Below are 27,798 nucleotides of genomic sequence, written 5' to 3' on the forward strand. Positions count from 1 at the left end.
ACTCTTTTTGATCAGAATACGGATAATCAAGCACTTGGATTACACTAAATATTCCTTTCTCAGCTCCCCCCTTTCCCTACTTTTAATATGCGAGTGTCTATTCCGGCCACGTCGTTAGGAACAATATTATTCTAGCGGAGAAACGAGGCTGATCTCTGCGTGCCGCTCGGGCCGGGTTCGCCAATGAAGCGGGGAACGAGCGCGACACCCGAATGCCTGGGGACGCCGCGATGGGGAGTTCACCTTTCCCCGCTTAATGGAGCGATTAAAAGGAGGGAGGCGAAGGCGAGCACAGCTCTGCGCCGAGAGCGGGGCCGGGAGGTGACCCCGTGCTGCGCCTTTGCGGGATGCGGTGCCGGGAGCGGCGCTCTGAGCCCCCGGGACTGAGCTCATCCTCACTCGAATTTTGGGGTTTTTTTTTCGATGCCAAAACGATCGCTTTGATGGTTTGGAGAGAGTGAGGCGCGGAGAGAGATGAGCATTGATGATGGTAGCGGGGAAAAGATCGGGGGAGAATTTGATTTAAAAGACTTTTGGGGAGAGTTTCGGGTTAGAAAGAAATTACTACTAATAATTGGGATCCCCGTCGCTGTAAGTCACGGCTGTTTGAAACCTTAGGAGAGAGGGAATCCATCCCCAGGCGAAGGGGCTGTAGGCTCAACCCCCCGCAAGCGGATCGCGGCTGCAGAGCACACCTCGGCAGCCAGATGGGACGGGACGGGAGCGGCAAGGAGGGTCCCGGGAAGGGCGGCGGGACGAGGAACCGCAGCGGGACGAGGCCGGGCATCCCGCAGCCCCGAGCCGGTCCTGCCGCCGGTGCCGGGGAAGCCGCACCTCGGGGCCGGGGGGCGTCGACAGCCGGAACTGGGCTCGGCCCCGCGCTCTTCCCGAAGCCCGGTGGGTGAGGGCAGTGCGAGGAGCCGCTCCCAGCTAAGGGGGCTGCAAAAACGCTCTTTTCCTCGTTTTGCTAACACGCAGCGCTGCCTGCAGAGCTGTCGGAGCGGCAGCCTCGTCGCGGCTCGGAACGTCCTCGGGACACCTCAAAGAGCCGCGCCGGTCGCCCCTTGGGGGGGTTTTGTCACGTCGTCCCTCCCGGGGGCGGCGGGCAGCGCTCCCAGCCCGTCCTCGCTCCGGCCGCACCGAGAAACGGATGGCGAGGAGCGGAGCCCCGGGAGCGCTGCTCGCCCCCGGCCGGGCTCTCGCCCCCATCCCGGCACACACAGGCGGCGGGTGGCGGGGGAGGGGCGGCTCTGTCAGACGCACACACGCCAGAGACTCCAATTATCTTCTCCCTCACAAGATGTTTCTGCTGTCCACGACTGCTCACACTTCAGCGCTCTTGCCAGCAAGCCTCAATGGTAACACAAAACCCGCACACAACCCCTTCTCCCGACGCCGCAGCCGCGCACACAACAGATTGAGCGGTGCCGGTGCCTCGGGGGGAGGGTTAGAAGTGGCTCCGGGCGGGGAGCGGCACGAGGAGCTGCCGGGTTCCCCTCTCGGCCCGGCCCGGCCCAAAGCGGACTCCCGGGCCGGGTGCGTCGCGTCGGGCACCGGGAAGCGCTCGAGCCAAAGGCAGCCGCGTTGCCCTTTTCCCTGCACTCCGCTCTCCAAACGTCTGAGCAACCAGTTTGCTGCTAGAAACATGTTAATTGCCAACGGAGCTCATTAAGGCATGCACATGCAAAACACAGCGAGGGAGATTAAATGGACAAAAGCGCAATAATGAACTGTCAACAATCGAACCCATCTACAAGACCAGGAGCACTCAAGAATGAGGCATTTAGAGGCAACAAAGGATTGTCTGGGACAGGAAGAAAGGACGACCTAGACTTTTGTTTAGTCAACACAATTGATTACAAATGAGAGATTAACAGGATAGCTTCAGAGTTTTTTTGAAGGAGGCAGAAGAGAAAAGTCCAATTAAGTGCACCGAATGTTAACTACATTGATTTCCACGGCCAGCCCTAGAGAAATTCTCATTAAACCATCCCTGGCGATCCCTTTTGGAAAGTAATTTGTCTCCCTGATGGAGCAGAGAAAGGGAGCCGTGTAAAGAGAAAGAAGCGCTAGTTCTTGGCACAATGAGCTTAGGAGACACACTGGAAAGAGCCAAAGGGGGAGTTAATGAGCATCTGACAAGCCGCTTGGACCCGGGCCTGGAGAGCAGCGATGAAAAGATGGAATTGGCCAACAACTATTCTTTATATCAAACATAAAAAGGCCAATCTGAAACAGGGCTGCTCAAAGCTGGTGGGGAAGAAAAGAAAGGCCCCCACTGGGGGGTGGAGTGGAGGGCTCAACTGCCCCATCGGGACGGGAAAAAAAAATGCTCTGGCATGTCCAGGTCCCAGCTAGATGGGCTGCCCGGCCTCGGCACAGCCGGGCTTCGGCACAGCCCGGGCGGATACGCCACGGCCGAAGCGCTGTTCTCGCATCCTGGCACCTCCCGCACGCCCCGGGGATGGCGGCCGCAGGGCCGGGCACGGTGCGGGATGTTGTCCCGGCCCTTTCTGAGGGTGCCGGTGCCTCCGAAGCACCCGAGGGCCCCGCACCTCATCTCCTCCCGTGTAGACAAAATTCGTTCGGAGGCTCTTAAATCAGATTAGAGCTCGTTAATAACAATTTTGGCTTAAGTCTGTATTGACTTAGGTTTAGGAATGGCTTAACACTTTCGCTTAAGTCAACACGACCGCTGAATTGACACATGCTTTGCCCAGCCTGCTGAGCCCTGCGGGCGCCCAGGTGCCCGCCGAGCTCTGCCCTCCTGCTTTAAGCCCCCGGAGCAGCATTACTACCATTCTAAGTAAGACGGCGGAGCACCGAGAGAGCGACTCCTGCGTGTCAACCACGAGGGTCCCCACGGGCAGGGGCTCGGCAGAGCCCCACCACCCCGCAGGGCACTGCTTTCCCCGACGGCGTAGTCAGAACCGGCTCCTTGACATCTCTTTCTCTCCAGATTTGCACCCCGAGAACTTCAGCTTCCCCCCTTTTCCTCCGGGGGGAGGGACAGGTAGACCCTGGAATCCTGCAGGCACAATGTCATGTATATCACGGCGGTGGGGACAGGCTGGGGTTGACGTGCTCACCCCACACCCTCTCCCGAGGGCTCAGACCTACGTTGTAGATCTCACACTGCAGTTGGTTTTAACCCGTGTCATTCACCTGCCCGCTCTGGTTATTTGGGGTGAAGCCATCCCACAGGCAAAGCACCACCGCAGAATTATTTGATAAAGAGGAAAGGAAAAGCCCCTCACTTACCCCTTTAGCAGCTGCTGCCATCCACCCCAACTCCCCAGATGTCCGACCCTGCCCGGGTATTACTCCCATTCCCGTGCTTATCGCTTGCACGTGCTTAACTGATTTAATCAGGGAAAGGTGAGCCCAACACGTGTCCTCAAGTAGGAAAAACAAAACAACAACAATAAAAAAACAAAACCCAAACAGCTGCGATTCCCTCTGCTCTCTTCTGCACCTGTGGCTGGGGAAACACGTGCAGGTACTGAGAGTCACCAACACTCTTTAAGATCTGCTTTGAAGTGTATTACAGCATGTTTTGTTCTGGGGAAGCTTCATTATCCCCAGTAGGAATGAGGACAAAAGTGCTGTCAGATGTGGAGCACAGAAAAACGGGCCCGAAGTTCAGAATCAAGCTTATAAATCCGAAACAGCGCAAAACTTTTCCTACAACTTCGGCAATTTTGCCGTCTCGCGTGCTCACACAGGGCTGTGGCAGCGAGAAACGTTCGAAGTGATCTGCAGGCAGAAGGACTCAGCACCTCGCTGGGCCCGCAGAGGGTACCCATGGTCATCCGTGGGGCAGCGCCGCAGCCCCGCCCCCGTGGCCCGTCCCCACCCCGAGCCCCAGAGCAGCCGGGCCCCGTCCCCACCGAGAGCCCCGGTACCCACAGGGGAGGCAAAGCCCGGCCACTAAATCCCACGGAGCGAAGCGCTCGCAGCCGCTCGGAAGGACCGAGCCCGTAGCAGCCGAGTGTGCCCCCAAATCAGCGCCGCCGCCCCCTGCAATGGGTACGTTTGTCGTGTAAAGCAAGCGGGCGTTTTGGAGCACACAGAGAGCACCTGAGCCCTGCTGCGACCGCGTTCCCCACGTCCCGTTATCTGTCTGTTACTCCTTCTACTGTCTTCCTCAGTGCTGCCAGTTGCCAAGCTCTTTCACATAAATAGAAGCTTTCTGATTTATAACCAGCCTCTTCCTTCTGATTCATTACGTTAATGAATTGAGATGTTACCAACATTGGATTAGCGCATAACTGAATGAATCCAGCAAAAGAAAGCTGATTATAAGGGAAAAGCCAATTGTGCCCACAAACTAAATAAAAAGAAACGCCCGAGCAATGGGGTAAAGCAGCTCAAGTTGTTTCAGCTCACCCCAAACACTGCAAACAGCTGACGGGGGGCTGAGATCGTCTGTTCCCACGCAAATCTCCCCCCTGCACATTAGCGGACACGGCTCCCACCGTCACGGCTCACACTACGGGTGTTACCGGTGATCACAGCAGCCGCCCCGAGCTGCCTCGGGGATGCCGGCACTGCAGTCGGCGCTTCGGGCGCACTTAGCAGCGCGCTGATCTGCCGCAGCGCAGCCCGAGCGACCCGGTACGACGCACCGCGCCCGTCTGCGCCCCAGGTTGTGCTTTCTGCGCGCTCACTTCAAACTGGAAAGCTCTTTGTCTCCCCTCTTTTCTTCCTTGTCTAAGCTTGGGCTTCCCGCACCCCGAGCAGCTCCGTGCCCGGGACAAAGCTGCAGGTGCAAGGCTTCCACGGCACCGTCCTCCGGAGCTTCTGTTTAAGCAAGTTAAAGCACCAGCCACGAAGCTACTGGGGACGCACACAAACTAAACGGGTAAAGAAACAAGGCTGGAAACTGAAATTACGTTTCCAGCCCCGCTGTGAGGCAGGTACTAATTACTGCCGCTTCAAGCTAGGCATTAGGCAAGGAGGCTGTAATTTACTTAAAGGACACCGAATTTTTCCTTTTATTAATTTGCAATATATTTGTAAAATAATCTTACGGCAGCTGGCTCTGCTTGAATCTGTTTCAAAAGTGTGATGTAAATACCGTCTCACACTATTCTGCAGCCTATTAGGGCTTGCTGGTAGGTGATACGACTGAGAGGAGAAAGAACACCACACATTTATTTTTAAGATCATCATCACTAGTGATAAAACTTATGGGAAGAAGCGATCATACTTCCCATTTGTATGCAGCAATGACAAACGTATGCAAAGTAACTCAGATGAAAAAGATGCAATTGCAGGGATATATCTATGCATACACACGCACAGTGGACACAGTTCAGGCGTTCTGAAGAGCCATTTCAGCTATGTTTAAAAGCAGCAGCAAATTCCCAAATTAAATCACGCTATTTACTGCAGGAAAACCCACAGAACTTCCTTTTCCCACCTATTTCCTTTGGAAGAGCTTAAAATTTATCCCCACCTTGCAAATAATCACATATTTGAAGTAATTAAGCGCACGCTTTTCTATGAAACAATAGGGAGAGTGAATAATCTACCCTGGATATTATTACATTTTGATTTTTCATCACTAAACTTCTGAGATTCCAACCTTCATTCAGCAGATAAACATTTCTGATGGGACTTAAAGGGATATTAAGGCAAATAAGCAGCACACCTAAGCAAAGCATCCATCACCTGCAGACACATCACTACAGCGGGCACCGACTGACACGGTTTGTCCATGCAATACAACACCAAAGTCCACCAGTCTGTGAATACAAGAGAAAAGCTTTATTTCAACTGTATCATATTGTATCAATGGATTACAATCCTCCAGCAAACAGAATATTACAGTAATGACGATCTGAGCATTACAAATATGTTAAAACAGCTTGCATGTGGGGTGATATTTAAGGTCAAGTTGTATCTGAACACAACTATTAAAATATTATGAAACTTAGCATTATGGAGTAAGTAATGTTTTCTTTCAGACGTAACCCTCTAAAACTACATTCCATTTTTTCCCCCTTATTTTTCCCTATCAGCAAACTCAAAATGAGCACCTATAACCCTGACTGCACAATGTGAATGAAATAGAGAGGAGGAACTATAAGCTCTGCTTAGAGCCCAGCTCCCAACTTCTATGAAAACATGACCCCAAAGAAACGTAACTTGAGAGGACAGCACAGTGTCAAGTATCATGTCTCCAAGCCCTTCTGTTATCTCATATATACCCTCAAATGAAATCAATAAGCTTGAGAAGGACTCTGTGGAGTAAGAAACTTCCTATCCCAAGGTAAACTAATGTACCTTCTGCTACTGCCCCCACTGCCAGAAGGGATGAGACAATAAAATCCTTGGGAATGTGAGGGTAGAGGTGACAAGATGGGTGAGCAGGCTGTGCTCCTAAGCTAGTCCTGCACTTACTCATCCAGGCACAAACCCCAAAAGGCTGATTAATTATTTCTTCTTATAAGATTCTTGATCATCAACTTAAAAACAGGCAAAACCATTTATTTTCTCTACTGCTTTTCTCTCCCTTGTGTTCCCACCAGGAAAGCAGAAGAAGCAAGAAGCAGGATCACTGCAGCTTATACATACATATGCTTTAGCACAAAGGGGCAAGCAGCAAGTCAAGAATGCAGAGAAACAGGTTATTTTCAGAGTAAAAAAGTCATTTACCCTAGAACAGGTAACAAGCCTGGGATGAAACAGTGGGATGACTACACTGAATTCATCTTCCTGAAGCATCAGCCTTGAGACAGAGAAGAATACTCATTCAAGACCTCATTTAATGCCAGTATTAAATCACGGCAGTATAAATCAGTTTATAGTTTGCTTTGGGTTTTATTTAAATACACTTAAGCAATTACAGAGGTGCTTTCTCAAACATGGATCTACACAAAGGCAGGTGGCAATCTAGCTCAGCCATATAGAAAGGGTGCCAGGTATAACGAGAGATAACATAAAATCGTGCTCTGCCACTGCTTGCTTGCACTGTGACATATCAGAACACACTTGGCTTCTACCCTAGCAGCCCTGCTATGTGCCTCCTTGCACCTTCTGCTTTGCTGTTTCACTCATACGCAACTGCATTTTTGCCTTCCAGACCATAGGCCAACAAAAAGGCTCCTGTCTGTCACAGAAGATGCCTGTACACATTCAAGTTTCCTCTCTGTTTTTATTTTAATCAATTTTCTGGACCTGTTCCTATATACCATTCCATCCGCTAGCTGTCCCGTTGCTCCTGAAGCTACAGCACAGAAACAAATGTAATTTCCTTCTCTGAAAATAAGACAAATTTTAATCTTCACCTCGTAGCCCGATAAAAGAGGGGGAAAAATATAAGAAAGACAGCATCCAAGTATCTAATGAACTATCTAATAATACATGACAGTTCAGACTATATTTGTTACCAAGGGAATTGTTTTTGTCTTTATTTTTACAGCAGTTAAGCAGCGGCACAGAACCCTTTTCTCTCCAGCTGCTCTGCCCTCACAGCACACCCAGCTTTCCTTCCATGAGAAATCAAAAGCAGCAAGGAAATGGTGAGCATCTGCATTGTGTCCCAGTGTTTAGGCGGAGTCCAAAGAGATAAAGACCCAGATTATTCACACGTATAAAGTACTTAGGGGCCCAGATTTTAGTTTAAGTGATTTCCCTTTGGATGCAAAGACCAGGATGAGTCCTAGTCTTTGTTAGCAACAGCTCACCCACCCCTTTCTCTGGGAGAGAGGCATTGCATGTAATAGCTTTTCCCTTCTTGTGTGTTCAACTGATTCCAATTATTTGCTTTTTTAAATCGGAGCTCAGTGATTCTAAGATCCGGACACATCCCCACTAAATCAGACTGAGAACCACGTTGCGATCGCACAGAAGAAAATATTACCAAGTTGTCTTTGTGACAGAACACTGAGTAGGTATAAAATTGCAATGGTCTCTCTGCCAGGTTTTTTTAAGCTCTCTGCTAGTAAGATGAAAGCCTAATTTGATATTTTTGTAGTTATATAACAGTTCTAATATTTTGTGACATTTTGTATTGTGACACTATAGATGAAATTGTCATCGGACTGACACCCTTTACTGTTTATTCCTTAATTACAACTGTTAACAACACTGCGGAGAAGCGTGCTAATCTGCCATCACATATTATGAAAACAACGTTATTGTTACAAACACCAACACCCACTCAACAGGATATTTCTAAGATGGCAGTTTCTGTAAAAACTTATCAGTTTAATGGACACTTTAAAAGAAAAAAGTTTGCAATGAACTCCTGGCATTCCCATTGGAAATATACATTTTTAAAAGTGAAGTTTGAATTTTTATTTTATTTTTTTTTTGGGGGGGTGTAAATGATACTTTGGCTAATTTAAATCCAGACAAAACCAAGTGCCTAATTTCAGGAAGGAGCACTCACGGATGTTGGTCCTTCAAGTTCACCCAGGCTTCCTACAGTTCCCAGCTATTACTCCATTCTCTCGTTCAGACTGAACCACGAACAGCGAATCAACCTGTGAACATCTGAGCTAAGTTTAATGAAAAGAACACGTGTTCTTCAGTCCACGGGTCTGAGCCAATGCAGATATTTATCAATAATATAACTAGAGGCTATCTGGTTTTCAATAAGTAGTACTTCCCTTGTCTAGCATGAAAATAATTTGTAACTCTAAGTAATGTGGAGATACATAGATCAGTTCATTAATAGATCAGCAAAAATCAGTAATCACAATTTTTCCAAACCCTCAGGCACTGGTAGAAATCAACCTTTTTTACTCCTGTTCCAGATCAGGAGCTGAAGAACGCTGTAGCATGTAAGATTAGATTTTAACAATATATTGACTCCAGCCCAGGTTCTCCCTTCCTTTCTTTAAAAGCATCCTTCACATAGGATGTGAAGTTAGAAATCCAGAAGGCTTTTCCAATGAACTCTGTAAGAAGATGTGGAGGAATAGTTCAGTGGCTGAGACAAAATGTATAATCTCTGCAGCTTCTATGTTCTTGGTTGTATGACAGCTGCTGCAGATGACCTTCCTGCTTGTTCTTATCAAACTCCTCATGATAAAGTTAAAGACCTCATTTATAGGATGCCACCATAAGGAAGATAGCATTAAGCCTAAGAGTAGCAGGAAGTTCCTATGGTTTTGTTTGTATTTTCTGGTCTTTACTCACATGTTAGATAAGATGAAGCTGGGAAAAGCAGCAGCAGTTAAAGGAGAGAAGTGTAGAAGCAACGAAGTGGCAATGCAAAATAAATAAGTAAATAAAAAGAAAAATCAAGGAAAGCAAGCTGTGCAAATTCAAGGTGTTCTCCCTACATCTGCTATCATGATGGTTTTTACACAGATAATGCTGCTGAACTAAGACTGATGCAAAGAGCCTGCCTTTCCCACTAATGGCAAATTCTTCCCTTCTCCTTCATCCACAGAGATGCATGCAACACAAATGAATACAGTGCAGAAAGATTATGTATGAATCTATCTTTAGTTATCACACTTGCACAGAAAAGCAGAGGATTGCAAATAACCTAAGACTCCTGTTATACTAAAGTAGTAATCACCTTGGTGAGTGAGTTGACTTTTGATCCAAAAAGCCTCCTTCTAAGCAGCACTGCTTCTCTCATTGCAAGGAATTGTCGCCTAAGCTCTCCAAAAGCAGATGCCACCATTCAAACTGAAGGTTTACACACTGAGACAATGGAAACAAATTATCCAATACAGTTCATTTTCATTTCAAACGATTTACATTATCATTTAATATAATAATATTACATTCTATAACCTGGATGATATTTTCTGCTCAAACCAGAGTTACAAAACAAAAAAAATCAGAGTATTTGTTTTTGTGAATCTTCTTCTGGGTTGCTTATGTTCTGTTTTGTAGTTTTCTGTTTCTTAAAACCAATGGGATATTCTGCTCTTCCTAAAAGAAACTCTTCCCAATTAGGAAGAGATTCTTTTACTGAGGCCCAATAGAGAGTCTGAGAAAGACATAAAAATAAATAATCATCAGCTTTATTTCAAAAACTGAATCAGCATGTTTACAAACAATACAGATACGCAATGAATTTTCAAAGCCTACGAGGGAAGCAATTCAGAAAAGAACAATGCAGTTGCATACAAAGTTATCAGTCTCTCATAGGACACAAAACACCAGGCTGGAAGGATTGCATCTTGTAGCATGAGCAATGAAGTGACTGAACCTGCCCTCTTGTGGTAAACTACAGATTAATTCAGACCCTCAACATCCCTTCAATAAAATATTTTCTGTGATCCTAGCTTCTTTAAAGCATCTTCTGTATTTAAATGCATGAATTAATAGCATTTAAATTCTAAATAATAATAAAAAAATCTGTTTAATGCTATAAACAAAAAGTGCAATATAAATTGCTTTCCTTAGAAAAGTTTGCAGCAATGCAGTTCAGAATATTTGAGTAAAATTTCAGATGTGACAAATCAGTGACACAGTGATTGGCTTCAGTATTTGCATCATGAAAGAAAAAGGCCATCTAGTTGTGTTGTGGTCAGAAAAGAACACTGGATTATCTAATTCTGATCATTACTCAGTGCTCAGTAAGAAAGTTCCATTCTACTCATAGAATAGGCATATTATTCATCATTTTTGGTGTTAATACTCTCAGGAGAACTTTGCTTCTTCTAGAACTTTGAAGATGAAATTCTTAGTGATGCCCATCCTTTTTTCTCCACAAGATAATGTGATCTAGAGCCAGATGAAACTCACACATCCAATTCTCCAAGGTAGAGAAGTAATTTTGGAGCAGAAAACATGTATTGTACCAAACGTACTTTTTTCCCCCCCTCTACTTGTTTAAATATATAACGTTCACTTTGTGGTACTCTTCTACATCTCTCTACAGAGTATTAGATTCCTGGCTAATCATCCTGATCCTTACATGTAACTCAGATATAACTACAGCACTTGCAGATTTACAAAAATATTTTCTTCAACAGATTTACTCAAAGAATCTTCTTTGACAAGCATATGTGCTGTCACACAAAACTACTCTGACTTAGCAAGCTGGGGATCCATTACAGCCATAACTTTCAAAGTATATTAATACAGACACATATATGGCTGAGTGAAATATGCTCAGAAGTGTTTTGGAGCAGAGCACACACCAGAATTTTGTACCACGAAAAAGTTTTCTTTTTCTACTATTTATAGTGCTCTTCTTTAGAAGTATAAAAAAGGCTGAAATAGGATCTTCTGCTTCAAATAGTAACATCGTTCTCTCAAAAATTCTACAACTAAACCACTATGCTAAAGAGCACAAAGATCTCTGCAGCTATCAGCTCTGTACCCTTCAGTACACGTGGACTTCAGTCTACATCCCATAAGCAGCTTAAGCACCTCAGGACAAAGACAGAAGCCAAACCGCCTAGTCCAAAACTGATCCAAACAGAGAGTCTGGACAAACTAAAGGTGCCTTGAAGTCTTCCAAGAGTCTAAAACTCTTACTTCTGAGCACTGTCAGAATGGGCTCAAACAAACACCTTGGCAGTGTTCTCAGCGTCATTCAAGATATATAGGGATCTATGAAGAATGTTTGATTTATCCTAAAAATCCCTTAAAACACCACTGAAATGGCACTGTGAGCAAGTACCTCGTAACTGTGATGGGAGTCAGCCATCTATGAACTACAAAGACAGACAAAATCTTTGAACAGTAACTAAAACAAGAAATGATGCTTCTCATTTAAGAAGCAGCCTAAGTATTACAACACTTGCCCAGCAGGTGTGAAATCAACATACAATACACCTCGCCATCAGATGAAAACACTACAGTTCATACCTTTTCTCTCCTTTGACAAGGCACAGAATAGTGTGGGACATGCTATGTCTGTGGAAAATAAGTCACTGCACAATAATGAACCCACAAATCACTGGTCCAAGAAACAAAAGCGGAAATATGATTTAGTGTCTGCGTTGGTTAGATGTTTAGTTTGTATCAGGAATAAGCTGTGTCCCTATTTCTGTTCCTAAGAACACTCCTGTCCTTATTCATTCATCACAGCATAATACTGAGAAAACGGTCTTGAGATTAGGGAACTGAAATTGGTGTGTTTTATCAGAACAATATTTAGTTCTCAGAGTAGCAACTTCCTCAAAATTGCCATCTTTAAATAATGCTTCAGGGACTGTGAGTGAGAAGAAAAATCCCAGGTTTAGCACTACTTTTCCTGAGATCCTGTACAACCTGATAAAATAACTGTGAGAAGTGAAATCTTCTCTGTTCAAGTTGATAAACCGTTGACTCTGTAATGTATAGATGACAATCTGCAGCACACTGAAAACAGGATGACCGTGTAAAACAAAGTAGCTCTGACATAACAGCCACAGTAGTCATTATAAAAGCTGAATATTGTGAATATCATCCGTTTACATTTTTAAATACAAGTTTGTAAAGATCTGAAAGCTGCAAAACATTTCCACCAGAATGCTCCAGAATCTAGGGACCTTGCCCTAGAAGTTCGGTTCAGCTTGCTGCACAGCACACAGGCCTTTGGCTATACCAGTCACTGGATTTTAAAATCAATTATTTTCACTTTAAGAACATGCTTGGGGGGGATGGGGAGCAAAATATTTGGTAAACAGCAAACAAAAAGACAGAGTTCTAGGACTTACTTCTAGCTTAACAGTATCGGGATGTGGAAGTAAATACATTCTTTCTTGCAGCTTTTTTTCTGCTGCTTCTATGTCCTAGAACACAGGCAAAGCACATTTTAAAAACACAGTGGGAATATTAAAAGGAAAATATACTCACATAAAGACATTTAGACTAATTAAATGAACTCATTAAGCCTAAACAGCATTCAAATAACAACACTGGAGGTTCAAATCTTTCTCCGTAACCATTCTGAAATCTAACTTGTAAGACTAGGAACCCACAGTTCCTAAATGTTTACTGTAACTTTCTGAAAGAGGAATAAATGTTATTACTGCATAGGTCTGTTGCTGTAAAAGACCACTGTTCTCTTTGAACACCAAGGTAAATTACAATTAAATTCCATTCTCTATAATTTACAGCAATAGAGAAGAATAGAATGGTTTGTTCTGTGCTGCATGAAAACTGAAGTATGCATTCTAGCTACTGTAACTGTAACTGTAAAGTAACTAGGCAAATTATGTGCAAGATCTTTACTTCTTAAGACAAAGATGACTTGCTAATATGCATGCATAACATGTGCACAAAAATGTAGAGCTGCAGCAAGCTGTTCACCAGACAAACTTGGATGACAATGCACCTCACATAGCTTTCTTACAAAAAACAGTATTTGGGTTTCTGCTTGCCCAGTGGATGTGTGGTGGATTCACAAAGGCCTAAATACATTTTAAAAACAGAAACAGCAGTGACAAACAAATAAAACCCATCACCCCAAATCGGCCCCTCTCCCCCTTTAAAGTTCTGACCCATTCTTGTGGGCTTAGTTCCATACCCAAACATTGAAGAGATTGAGTGGTGGGCAGATGAAGAGAGACAGAAAGGGACGTGGGAGTGGGGTGTGAAGAAGCCAAAGCTGAACAGAGTGGAGGGGGAAAGAAAGTATAGCAGATGGCAGAGTTGGGAGCAGAGAGCGGGTGTGAAGAGTACAACAGAAAAACTAAATGAGAGAGGAAATTCCCCAAAGGGACTTCCCAAATATTCACCATCACTGCTGCTGAAACAAGAGTGAGATTCTGGAGAAGCCTATCCCCAAGAGAGACCAAACATGATTACTCGTGTTGAATAATAGCCAATCTGAATACATCAACAATAAACAGCGCTCAACTTAAGTTCAGTTTGAGAAATATGGCTCAAATTCAGCTGGTATGATTAATAAAAACAGAAACTTGTTAGCTCGAGTTCAACTTAGTAACACACTCAGTTCATTCACTCCACAGCGTTAACCTTATTCTATTTCATTAATTCCTTTTACACCATGACTATATTCTCTCGCACATTCTTAGAAATCTAATCTAAGTAAAACTCCCCCTAAATACAAGGGAGGGTACATTCTCTTAGAAGCTAAGGGACACCTAAGAAAGAACAAACTTAAGTCCTGGATTTATCCAAATCTTGGGAAGCAGCAAGTGGCTGCCTCTTCTCAGGTGAGAAAAGAGTAAAGAGAATAAACACACAGGGGGAGTGTGAGCAAAATCAGAAGCCACCTGAAGTCACAATGTCAAAAACAATAGAAGACATAAAAAATTCACTAAACTAAGTATGCAATTTGTTGCATGTGCTTAGAACAGATCATCAATCGCACTGAATGAAGCTCATTTCAGTATGGCTCTGATGAAGTCTGGAGAAGATATCACCACATTGAGAAGAAGTATCAATCACTAAAGTTTGTTTCATATTTTCCTACAGGATTTCTCCCCTTCCAATAGGAATTTTCACAAGGAGGAAGAGCATCAAAAAATCATTTCTTTATCTACTCAGTTAAGGGCACCAGAATGTTTATGGTGATAGGAAATTTATGTATTCCAGGCAAAAAAAAGAGAGAGCAGTTGTGCATATATGTTCAGTGGAGAAGGTCACTTTGGCATAGCCTAGATATTGGATGTGTCTTTTTGTTGCTCACTCGAGTTTGTGTTGTGCAGTCTATTGTCAGAATACTGATTTAATGACAGACAGTGAACAAAATTTTTGCTGGAAGGTGTAGTATGCTTTAGAAAAATAACTAAGATTAGATGGCATTTCTTTCATGTCTATGCAACCGGTAAACTTTGTAGGGAAGAGAAATCTCCATCATCAATATAAAAATAAATACATTGGTTTAAGCTTCTTTGGGAAAAAAAAAAATATATCCAAAAATTTAATATGTCACAGTATAGGGGAAAAAAAAAAAGGATTAAAAAAAAGAGAGCATCTTGCAGCACTTTACCCTGAAACTACAAGGACTGGAACAAAAACAATTCAAGGCCCTTCCCCAGAGGTAAAATGGAATGCATGACACACGCATTGCTTTTAGGGGACCAAATTCAACTGTCACTTCTATTGATAAGAGTCTGGCAGAATCCCACTTCAGTAATTCTGCAATTACATGCCTGTACAGGAAAGCAAATTCAGTCTAAATTACTTACACAGTCAGTGCTAAAAACTGAAGAGCATATTCCCTATTTTCATGATTTAAGACGTTGCACCAAAATAACAACAGAACTGATAAACCAGAAATGTTACTGACAAACAAGTCTCATAAATTAGATTGTAAATACTGGTCTAATTTCTGCTTTTGTTATGAAAACATTATATAAGCACCAGATGATACAGATTTCTCTAATCTGTAGTATCCCTCTAAAGACATTAAGTAAAATACTCTGACAATTATGTTAAAATGCTGAACAAGTGCTTATAATGCTAAAATTTCAATTAAAACATTTTTAGTTCCCTGCTTCCTGCTGATTAGAAAATAAATTAATCTTGAAATGCTTTCCTGTGCATAAATATCAACTAGCATTGAGAAAGAAAGATGTCTCTCCCTGTGAACACACTGAAAACAACTGATTTTGCTTACATGCAGAAAAACAGAAATGCAAATAAAAAAAATAACACTTCATCATGTCCATGTATTTTTTAGTAGGCCAAATCAACAACTCTCCACATGGTAACTGTGAAATGTACAGTGCCTGGTATCAGGAACAATATTCTGAAGCTGGCACATTAATCAGTCTTGTTTTCAAGCGTCTCATATATTATTCTACAGAGATTTTTTTTGTTCTTTTCTATTCTGTTATCAGAAAGCATCTGCAGGAGTGCACGTCTGTTAAAATCAGTATAAAATAAATAGATTTAAACTGATTTATGCTACTTTATCGTGCCACAGAATTTGTTTAGATACATATGTTTTTGCTTTTTTTTTTGGTACAAACACCAACATTTTTGACACTTGAAAGGAACAATTTTGAGGATGTGACAGAAGATAGCAAATATCTGTGTGGCTGCAAAAATATTTACACTCTGTATGTGTCTAACTTATTGTTAACATTTCCAATACAGCAAGTTTTCAACATGCAGAAAATATATCCTGCATTTCTTGTGCTTGCTTGTGTACATTAGCCGAGAATGCCATGGTAAAATAAAGGTTATATATATATGTGTGTGTATATATATAGGTGTGTGTGTGTGTGTGTGTGTGTATGTGTGTGTGTGTGTATATATATATATATATATGTATATATATATATGTATATACATATAAAAGACAACTATCTATATGAAATATAAATCTATTATGAACTATGACGCAAGGAAACAAACAACTCATCCCTTTCTATCAACCTCACACTGAAGCGCCTACACAGCCCATACCCACTGCAGAGGCGTTTGATTGCCCCAGCCCAGTATGCAGCAGCTGACCGGAGTCTCAGTTAAAGTCCTCCTTCATTACACAATAATTAAGAAGGCATCACACATTAACTGTTCTGCCATATCTGCCACTCCCTAAATAGAGCTTCCATTTAAATTCAAAGAGAGCTTGCTTCAGAATCATACCCATCTAAAATGTGAATGTTTTTAAACCTCAATCAGGTGCTGAATGAAGAAACAAAAAATATTTGATGGTAAAAATAAAACTTGATTTTCTAGAGAAAAATGTATAATTTCAAAAGATACAATACACACAATATGGGATCTTAATAACTAAGAGTTGAAGAAAATGCCTGTGAGAAACAGATGACCATTTTTTAAATGCATGCTCACACCATTGGTCAAGTGCCATCTTTTCAAATTCAGATGCCTAAACTAAAGGTGGAGAAGAGATTCTAGCATTCTGGTTCCAGTCATCAAACTCAGATCTTAATTTCCAGTTCTCAAACTTAATTAACCTAGGAAACATAAGCTGTACCTAAACATGACTACAGATATATAGAACAGCTATTAACATTAACAGCACTGTTACTTCTTCCACTGAGAAGATCCAGAAACACCAAGCACTGCTTTTACAGTACTTGCAAGTAATATTCTTGAAGTTATTCTACCTCTCCTTAAAGAAAAATAACAGAGGACTTCTTCCATAACTTCATACAATCATACCTGGACAACAGTTCTTACCCTGGCCTAAAAGCATCATAACCTGGGCAGCCCCTATTCCCAAACATACACCCAACTCTTGAATCAAGGTGTGAAGTTATTTGGAGTCTCGTTAGACTGAGGCTGTCTTAGGCAGACGTGTAATAGCACGTGTTGCATCTCTACAAGTACTTCAGGAAAAAAGGAAAAAAAAAAAGAGACAGCAGCTGCCACCACAAGGCTCAAATAAGAAGGGCACGTAAAATAGGTACTAGTGCCATCTGATAATAAAGACTTGTCATTCAATACTCTTGGTCAAGTTCCAGAAGAGAAAAGAGAGTATAGGAGAACTCTAATGATAGTAACATTAAAAAAGAAAAAAATATCTTAGCTACATAATCATGACATTTCAACTCAGTTCCTGGTAGTTGCAGAAACTTACATTTAAAAGTGCTGCATTCCTTCTACGAGCTGCATCAGCTGCTTGAGTTTGCCACGTCTTTTTAGTCTTTTTGTCTCCTAGATAAGTCTCCATCTGCTGTAGCAGCGCTGATCTCTGAGACAGTCTACAAAGGAAAACATTTTGCTAAGTGGGTAGAACATTTTGCTCAGGAGCTAGAAAATAACCTTTTTACCTTACCCAGTTTTCTCAAAACCATGGGGCTAATTAAGCCGGCTGTAGGGTGGGTGTGCTGGGGGAGGGAAAAGGTACAGGCAGACACCACCTGCTGCGATTGAACGAAGCTATAATATTGCATCAGCAGTCCTCATATGCTAAGGTGCTTAGAAGCACTGAATCTCCCAGAAGAGGAAAGACAGGGTGGGCTGGGGTGACTTGATCAGTACTACTCCTGCGCACCGACAAGTTGTTATAACTAGCTGTTATAAGAAAAGCAGAGTTTCCTGAATATTACTGTATTTGCTTCACAACCTGAGCCATAATGCAGCTCAGTAACTGAGGCACCTTTCCCAACAAGGAGTTCAATGTGACAGGAGGTTAACAACGGAGATCTTAAACCAGTACCATCATCACAAGTCAAAAACCACATCAGCCTAAATACTCTCACCAGCAATGACACTAATTTCAGCAGTTCATGAAGGAAGAGTGCCACCTCCTGGATCACAGGCCCCTCGATGAAATACTGTGTTCTCTAAAGGTCTGATTAACTGTTCAAAGGATGGATAGGCGAGACCCCCCTGGACCACAGCACAAACTGCTGTGGGGGAGGCCTTGCTGCTGAAGAAGTTACTTACATCTCCTCGTGTCTCTTAGCCAGATGAACTTCCTGAGCCAAATAGGACGACATCTTCTGTTGTTTGTCCAGGTTTTGTCACTGCATTAAAGCAAAACCAAGTGAAATTACAGTCTTCCAAAGACATACAAAAATGCTTAATTGTCAGTAGCAAAGCATTCCAAGTTAATGGTTGCATGCATTATATTTATATCATTTATCAGCTGTGTAAATCAAACCTGCTCATAATTTTAATACCATAAGATATTGTTACATGATGGTTTGAATACACACACACACAGACCACAAGTGCCCACAATACACACTAGGAAAACCTTAATGAATTCCACGTATTGAATTCTAACAGTCTACTTGGAAATGAGAACTTGACTTTGATTTAGCTGGGTAATGGTTGGACTAGATGATCTTCTAGGTCTTTTCCAACCTTGATAACTCTGTGATTCTGACTTCCAGGCCTTCAGATTTAACAAAGTTTTCTCAAGCTTCACCTGCTTCCAGCCACACACACAAAGGCCCTCAGACATCCCTTCCAGCTCTAAGGATTCTAAGATGGGCTCACATAGTTTGTGTATGACCATTCACAGCAGTGACTTCTGGTTTCCTCATGGTACTACCAACACAAAGTTACACTTGCAATTAGAGCTTATACTACATCTCATGGTGCCTCTTAACCATAAAAGGGACCTTGGAGGACCATTGATTGCTAAAGCAGGTTCCCTACACTATTGCAGATATAAGGGTGAATACAGACATGATTTAGTCAGTGAAGCAGCTTCAATTTGGGGGCACTTCAGTAGATAACCGAACAGGGGGTTACATTTACACCTTAATGGCTTTGGGGTCTTTTAGCTGTGCTGAGATCAGGGTCCCCCAGCACAACTCAGAAGCACGGAGTTGTTTTGCAGTCAATTCACCATTTGCACCTCAGAACCATCCCAGAAACTGGCCTCAACACCACAAACCATCACACTTAAGGCAGGAGAAATAAAACACGATGAAACCCGAGTTTCACACGTAACTTTGCAGCAGGATACATGTGACTTAGGCAAGAAACTGACGCGTTCTCACCTCACCCAGCACATTCCCCACCCTTCCAGCTCTTTCCTCTCCCCCCTCGGGATCTCCCCCATCCCCTCCATGGGTATTTTCCCTAAATAAACCTAATTTACCTTCAGCTTTTTCGGCTTAGCAAAACCAAAGCCACCTCTCACCAAGGCCTCCGCGACGCCGCGGCCTCCCCCTGCCCGCTGCCATGGCGACGGCCGGAAGGGCGGGGCCTAACTGTCAACTCGATAAGGCCCGCCCCCTCAGCTGTGATTGGAGGATGGGAGGAAGCAGGAGCCAATCAGATCCGGGGACGAGCAGAGTGGCGTCTCGCAGTGACCGTTACCCCTCAGTGGGAGTGGAGTCACCTCAGGGTGCGCTTCAGCGCCTCTAAGTTTAAAGAGCTATTGGGGCTGATTTCTTCTCTTCAGGTTTCTTAAAGAGGCACAATTAATCCGATTTTTGTGTTTTACCCCTGCAGAAAACACGAGCCAGGAAACGGTACATCAAAGTACCATGCAGTTGTTCAATACAAGTCATTTTTTCTTCACTATACAACACGTAATTATGTAGAAATAATATAAGGTGCTTGTGAACTCGCCCCACCTTATTGTGGCACTCGGGATAAATAGTCCATAAAACCTTCATTTTATTCTTTTTGTGGTTGCGATTGGAAAACAAGACTAAAAGAGATAGGGAAATATATTTACCCCACTTCTGATGGGTTGAGCAGTTAATGGACTTAAGCAGTCTTAATGGACTTAATGGGACACCATTTCCATTGCAGAAATAAGGATTTATGGACAGGGCAGACACACACGACAGAAGACATTATGCTGGCACCTAATTGAAATGTGCTCTGCAGATTATTATGCTTCCATACCTCTCAGTTTCCAGTCACACATCACATCTTACAAAATCTATCTCTATATATTTACTAAAATATATATTTTTCCCCCAGAAACAATCATCTCTCCATTAAATACACCTATCTTTGTGTGAATTTACTGTTGCAAAGAACCAGTTAGCTGTAGCTGAGGCCCTGAGATCTGCTTTTCCCTGCCCAGCTGTGCAGATGGGCAGAGTGTAGTTTGATATCAGTTTCGTTCTTGCTTGTCTGCAGTCTTTTGCAGCAGTGTTATGAATAAGAGCTTTTCTCCATATAGTGACTAAATATGGATTGAGGACATACTGTTAGTACTGAAGTGGAGGCATTATGACCCTGTGTTTTTTTACTTAGCCCACGCACTTTGGATTGACTGAAAATGTAGGGAAAAGGGTTTTCAGAGAGAAAGTTGTGAATTATAACGCTAGGTGGCACTTAAACACAGCTAACGAAAGCTCTTAAATCTTGCAGCGCCCGAAAACCAGACAAAACACATTCTGTTACAACATGCAGTTAATTATATCCTCAAAATGATGTCTTGGATTGATATTACTAAACAAACATGTATGAAATGTAATTACAGACAAGTGAAATAAATACTGTAGGCTTATAATTGCAAGATGTGGGGTTTTTTTTGCTTGTGATACGCTACACACCTGTGCGTAGTTTTTATGGCTAGTATTTTATGTTGTCATTTTTGCTAGCATTTAGAAGGGCATAGTTTAGCTTTATGTGCTTTTATTTACTGGTTCCAATTTGTGCCATATGTCAGTTTAAAGAAAAACAAAAACAAATGTTTTTATGTATTTGGATTTTAAAACTGGAACATTTCAAAAGGGAAACCACAAGAAAAGAGCTTTTTTATTTAAAAACGAGTCAATAACTTGTTTCAAAATGCATACACTTAATTTTTTTTATGATTGCTTTGCTTTCCTCTTCTTTCTTTGCTCACGTCTCTACTGCTGTAATAGTTTAACAGCTGCTTGAAGGTCCCAAGTATATCTGTTCAGAAACATTTCTTATGTGATACCAAGATATTCCAGGCCTACAGAACAACCTAAGAGCCCTGAAATCCCATCAGAGTAGCTTGTGGCCGTCACCTTGGGTTCTGATACTTTTTCCTATCACCTACAAAGTGGAAGACAGTTGGCAGCATTTCAAGCAACTGCACAACCCCTTTGCTAAGCTACTTGAAGTTACAACAAGCTAAAAAGGCAAAGGTGTTCAAGGATATGTCCTCCCAGTCAGGGAGAAAGCTAATAATGCATCAGATGTTAAAGTGCCTTCTAGTTCCTCTCTCTTCTCATGTCCCAGTATTTGGGGGGTTGGCCTCAACTGTACTTTTGGCACATCCACACCATTCTCTGTTCAGGGTTAGTTAGTTGGCTTCATTGCGCTACTAAGACTTGAGCTGCGATGAAACTCCTATGTTGTAAATGGTAGGAGAATTCCTATGTTGTAAATGGTAGGAGAACTAACATCATCTTCCGGTACTTGCATTTTGTTATTTGGTAGCTCAGTTGATTTCTGATATATAGAATGAAGATAATCAGCCCTCAGCTGAAATTTTATTGATTGATTTCTTTATTTACATATTTTAAGCTTTTAGGTTCTGGAACTGTATCTCCAGCAGCACTTGACACAGCTATGAAATAGGAAATAGCTTAGAGAATACCTGAGACGATTTACTGATGTACACATTCAGAATTATTAAGGGGATACAACCCATGTCCTGACAGATACTTTTCATCTTTAGTTTTTATGGTATAGCTACTATTTTTTTTTTAAAGATTCCAAGAAAATAGTTTGGTTCTTGAGTAATAACACTAAGCCTTCTCTGTAGAAAAAGAGAAATCAACGGGCCTCAACTGACTTTAACAGATGTACAGGTAGTAGAATGTTTTACACGTAATTATAAAAACTATTTACAGTAATTAGCTTGAATTTAATTGCTTCTCAGCATGTTAGGATCGTAAATTACAGCTTTATTTCAAACAACTCCTGTTGTCTGTTTTTCCTAAGCTGAACACAGGAAACCCAATGAAAACAAACACTTGGAGAACCACAGTTCTCAGTTCCTCTTTGAATGGAGATGCTTTGCTCGCTTTGATCTTGCAAGCAGCACTTCACTTACCCATATAAACTACATCTTCCTTCCCTTAGCACTGAAAGTGTTCTCCTCCCGTGAGCAACAAGACCATCACAAGATTGCCATGGAGCAAGCCAACACCTGCTAATGTTCATGTGAATGCCATCTCATGCAAGCACCAGCTATTTAAACACTTGTCCAACTGCTTCCAGCTGACTGCACTATTTAGTGGCTGTTCCCATTTTTTTTGCCATGCAAACCTGAATAAGGGTGTTCTATTTTTTAATTTCAGTCTAGATTTTGAATGCTTTTATTGTGAATTTCTTCAACCCTTGAGAGAAATTAGAGAGGCAACAATGCTTGTCTTATTGCATAACACCAACAGTTACTGACAATGAAAATAGCACAAAAAGCTGGTTTCTAATAAACCCTTTTACTAGATTGTTGTTACAGAAGTTGAATTTTTCATTTTTCATAGGAAATAAATTCTTCTTTTTAAAGAAAGGTCACTCAATCTTTTTGGAAAGATGTATTAAATGGCTTTTCCTCCTTTACTAAATTTAGTCTTTTGTTGAATTGTTTCAGTTCCTATTAAACCTTCACAAAAATGTGCTTTCTATTATGTTTCTTCTAATAGGTTTCCCAGCCTTCTAACTGTAATACATTTGTCAGTCTAGCTTCGCTGAACACCGGACTCCTAAATCCTACCACAACAGATTATAAATATAACCATTTCTAAACCCTTTCAAGAAGTTTTACCCTTTCTTTCAACTCATTTTATGTACTCAGCAATTCAGGGAAAATAACCTTTCAGAGTCATTCTTTAAACTCTCCTTTTTGGTGATGGCACAGTCTAGTCATTTGATCAGTCAGTCAGAAAGCCCAAGTTCTGCTCCCATCTCTGCCACTGTGGATTCAGAGTTGGAACCATCTCACTTAAAGTTTCCTTAGGTGTTGATTTAGAGGAAATGACCAACTTGACCCATATAGGGCCTGATTTTCAGAGCAGCTGAGTGCTCAGAACTGCAATTTAAATCATTTTGAGTGGTGCTCCTTAGCACTGCTAAAAAAAATCATGCCCAAAGGCATTTTGTTAGGTAACCAGAATGGAAAATCCTCAAATGTAGCTTTTATAACAGATTTTTTAAAGAGACAAATATCCTTGGTTTGACTAATCTCTTTCTTCTAATTTGCTTCTATAGTCTCCTTTTTTTTTCTCTTTCCTTCCCTCCCTTCCCTTTTCCCTTTCCATTCTTTTGTCTTGTTGATGGAGAAAGAAGTTATTTTTTTTTTTTTTTAGAAAATAAAATACTATTTTGATAAACACTTTTCTTCAGGGCATGTTTTAAAGTTTATATTAATGAAAACAAGGTATAACAAAACCTTCAGAATGTTAATAACCACACTGCAAGCAGAAATGCAAGCAGCACCATCGTGCAAATCTAATAAAAGCAGAATGAATGTAAATAACTGAATCCCTGTATCATAAAATGAATCAACTTTGCTTTATAAGACTGTATAACAAATGGACAGGAATGCATCATATTTGCTTTGTATGAGTGAATAGGAAGTAGAGAGAGATAAGTGTTATCTAAGTAGTATTAAAGTTGAATTAATGAAAAATTCCAAGGGACGCAAATAATCAGTACTAATCCCAAATTACAACATATACTCTGTCCTTCAATTCAAACCCCCTTGTCATGCCTACCCATTATCAGCACATGAAGGAGAAGATGGACTGCTTCTCTTGTCTTTCCTTTGGAGAGAATCTCCTAGCTGAGCTCCTTGCAGGCCAGTTAGAGTTCATTCTACTTGTTTGAACAAATGTAACTGTTGTGCTGTGTTTCTGGTCATCCGAGTTCAAGAAAAATGAATTCAACCCAGTGATGAAGATAGCGGAGAAGGTTCGCTTTGTGAGAACAGCTTAAGAAGTCTGGCTTATTTATCAGTACAAAAGCAGGAAGAGCATCTACTCACACATGAGTAGTGGACATCAGAATCAAACTAAAGCTTTCTTAGGAAAAATACTGAACTAGCAGGAGAACAAATGAATGGAATTAGTAAACACACTCTTGAAAGTTTGAGAAAAGCACCTAAACATCAGACAAGTTAACTTCTACTACAGAGGAACAATGCAGTGCAGGAAAACAGATTCATTTTAACATGGACCTCAACTGACCTGTGACTGGCAGACTGTGACATGGCTTCCTGCGAGACTTGTGCCTCCAAAGAGAAGTCCAACCGGCAGAGCTTTTCCAGTGGCAATGTTATGCTGAGTTGTGTTGGTGAACCTTCAAGGATGACATCACTGATGTCACCAGCATGATAACCTGAAAGCAGGTTTTGAGAGAAAATCTGGAAGCTAAAATTCCAAATCACCTGCTGCTATGCCTCTAGCTATGAATAGTATTGTGGAGGGAAGAGCAGCAAGAAACCACGCGGTGCAGAACTTTACAGTCTGCCTTCATTTGCCTGCCAAGGCAGCCTCCTTGCAGTTCTCACCCAAGCTATATAAGTGTGTAAAGTATTGCTTTGCCATTCAGACATTGGAAGGTTAATGTTTTTTTAAAATCTCTGTGAAGATCTTTCTTCCTGCATAGGCTTCCTAATGTAAACTTCTATTTGCTGTGATCTCAATGTGAGCTTTACATTACAAAGTCCTACATGACGTTGGCTGTTTGTCTGAACCTATTTCATAGCCTGAGGCACAGAAAGACAGGTGAATTTAAATCTGAGCTTTCAGGTTGGTTTTCAAATGCGTTTCAGTTTAAAATATTAACAGCAAGTTCTAACAATGTTCTCAGATTTTCTTATGCAGTTGAGTATCTTTGGCATTGCTGAACAGGGCTCTATTTGTGATCCGAATTATGGACAGCGCTGTAGAGTTCAAGCTTAAAAATAACTGGATAAAAATGTCATTGCTGCCACTGACATGGAAAGGGTCAATGTTTGGTTTTCTGGCATTTGTGCTTTGGCTTAAAGCAGTATAGGAGATTTTCTTTGGAAAACTGAAGCAGTAAACTTGATGTGAAATATGAGAAAAGAAATGCAGTCTAGGGAATGAGAAAATTACTTTCCTTAGGGAATATCATTTATTTTCTTCATTAAACCATATCACAGAAGAGTATCAGCTGATGGCTAGATCTTCAATTACTGAAAATAACCATTTTTTAACCAGTTTTTTTCAAGAAAATGTTTTTCTGTGTAAATTTCACTCCCTGTGCATGTGTATATACCTTTGCACGTGTGCACATCTTTAACTTCTCCTTAAGTAATTTTGGAAGTTGATCACCTGCAGCCAAATTGGACTCTAGAGTTACCAGCCTCAAAGACATCACGGTTCAAAAAGTTCCGTGAAAATAGATGGCTATGCAGAAAGGAAGAAAGGCCATAAAGGGAGCTTATCACTTAACAGATGTCAAATGCTCCATGTAGGATTTCTCCTAACAACACAAACCTCCACCAAACCAGATTCTGTTATTCATAGAGCTGCATGTTTACTTAAAATCTTATTGTATTTAGAGCAACTGATATGAAACAAGCTTATATAGGCCATCAAGCAAACTTGTGCTAAAATATGGACTGTCATATAAATCCAGCAGTTAGTGAGATGCCCTCAGTTTCTTCTCTGGGAATGGCTCTCCATAATTGGCCAATCTCTCAAAATAATTTGTGGTACCTTTTAATACACTGTGCCAACTGGAATAGTCAAACCGGGCTGATTAAAATTATGCTTCCCAAGTTCCACTTAAAACATGCAGTTCATAAGTTTTATATACTTTGGCTTAGACTGTTGTAGATTTCTAGAAGCAACTTCTGTCTCTGCACTAGGGGAAGCACAAAGGAAGAAAACGGCTTTTAGTCTGTGCATGAGACTGTGCATGTTACTTGGAGAAAGCATCACAGAAACAATGTTAGGATCCGACCCAAAGCTGGCACAGCAAGTGCTGAAGGTCCCTCCCAAAAATCTATCCTCAATTGTTATCTACTTGTTTGTGTAATCATAGTTTTTTAGTAAAGTGCTCTGGTTAAAAATGTATTTTGAAATGTAATCCTGGCAGCAGGGGATCATTTGCAGTGTATCTTGATTATTTTGTATCTAGCCCTCCTGGGCTTTCTGGGTCACATCTCCTGCTGAAGATACAGCACAGAATTAGGAGCAGAATTCATTTAAAATAAAGGACCAAATGAAGGAAAGAAACTATAGAAATGTGTTCAGTAAGAGAAGTGAGTATTTTTAATAAAGAAAGAACCAACTCATTTAGTTTGGAACGGTAACTTTGGAATCATACAAGTCAAGAGCTATTCCATCACTGAGTCTTTCTAAAGATGCACTATGAGAGAGAACCAAAGCGAATCGGCAGAGACAGCTTTTGAAGGATGTCAGCACTCCTCCATTGCTTTTAGCTCTTCAGCAAACTGCTCCTTTCCGTGTGCCCCCAGGCGTAGCTGGTGGGTGGTAGGAGCAGATAAGAACAAGCACACAGCACTGGATGCTCCTACCAGGGCCTGCCCATGCTGACCAGGAGCTGCAATGTGGATACACTTCCTTATCCCACACCATCTCACACTGGTGTGTGCGTGTGTGTGATAAAAGCAATGTATTGCCCTTAATCTTCATCTGGTTTTGTGCTCTGCAGGAGGAGGAGCAGCTCTCACCATGCACAGGAACCAGCAACTACTACAGAATTTGCTCCTTTTAGATAAGAAAACATTAATTGCCAGTGTTCACAACAGGGCAGAAAAGAAAGATGCAGCTAATGATGTGCTCTCTACCTTGTTTTGACCCCCCTGCCTGGTGGAGTTGCTTTTACCTCCAAACCTCAGTAGTGCTCCTGCCTCAGCCTGACACACAACACCCCAGAAGGAATTACTTTCAAACGAATCACGCGTTTGCAAAACCTACACAAGTTCAGAGAGAAAAAAAAAGGTTTTCTTTCCCTCCCCCCCCCCCCAGTAGTTTACTGAGAGGGGTTTTTTTTGGTTGTTTATTCTCATTGCCGATGCTTGCAAGTCCCATGAAGAAATACAACTCTTGGAAGGCTGAGAGGATATGATAACGCGCCTTCCTTCTCATCGTCTTTCTGGTGTAGTATGTGTTTAGATTTCATTTATTTGCATTTAGAAAAGTAATTGGATTAGTTTTAGAAAATAACTCAGCATGAGATGGGAGTGAAGAGAGACAGAGACAACAAAAGGTTTCAGCCACAAAACTGATAGACAACATGTGAGGCTGGAGAAAATCATTTGTTAACTTTTTGACTGAAACTTCTACAGAGGCATTTGGTTTTCTAGCTATGTTGTAGGCCCAAACACATGCCCAAAAACTGGATTAACCTCATGGGAAGCACTACGGTTAGAGATGACTTCATTCTTTTCAAACTGACAAAATGCTCTGCAAAGGCACCGAAAAAACACACGTTATAGAAGTGTTATAGAAAGAGGCAGCCATTTGCCATCAGGGTGTGGAATCCAGGCCTGCTTGCCATGGCACCACTGGAAGTTCCAGACAGATCTTCTCGATATAACACAAC

The 27,798-nt window shown here is 41.9% G+C and overlaps 1 protein-coding gene across 1 annotated transcript; it reads right to left on the reverse strand.

Annotated features, from left to right (window-relative positions):
- Positions 1-5,751: 5,751 nt before the first annotated feature.
- Positions 5,752-19,502, reverse strand: CEP15 (centrosomal protein 15). The gene is made up of 5 exons (XM_015875157.3): positions 19,415-19,502; positions 18,247-18,326; positions 17,435-17,558; positions 12,627-12,701; positions 5,752-9,961 (listed from the first exon to the last, which is right to left on the reverse strand). Exons 2-5 carry the CDS (start codon positions 18,297-18,299, stop codon positions 9,809-9,811), a joined length of 405 nt encoding a protein of 134 aa, XP_015730643.1. The 5' UTR covers positions 18,300-18,326; positions 19,415-19,502; the 3' UTR covers positions 5,752-9,808.
- Between the last annotated feature and the right edge of the window lie 8,296 nt (positions 19,503-27,798).

Source organism: Coturnix japonica, chromosome 15 (assembly GCF_054131305.1).
Source record: "Coturnix japonica strain WE chromosome 15, WE-NBRP24, whole genome shotgun sequence".
In the NCBI taxonomy this organism is placed as follows: domain Eukaryota; kingdom Metazoa; phylum Chordata; class Aves; order Galliformes; family Phasianidae; genus Coturnix; species Coturnix japonica.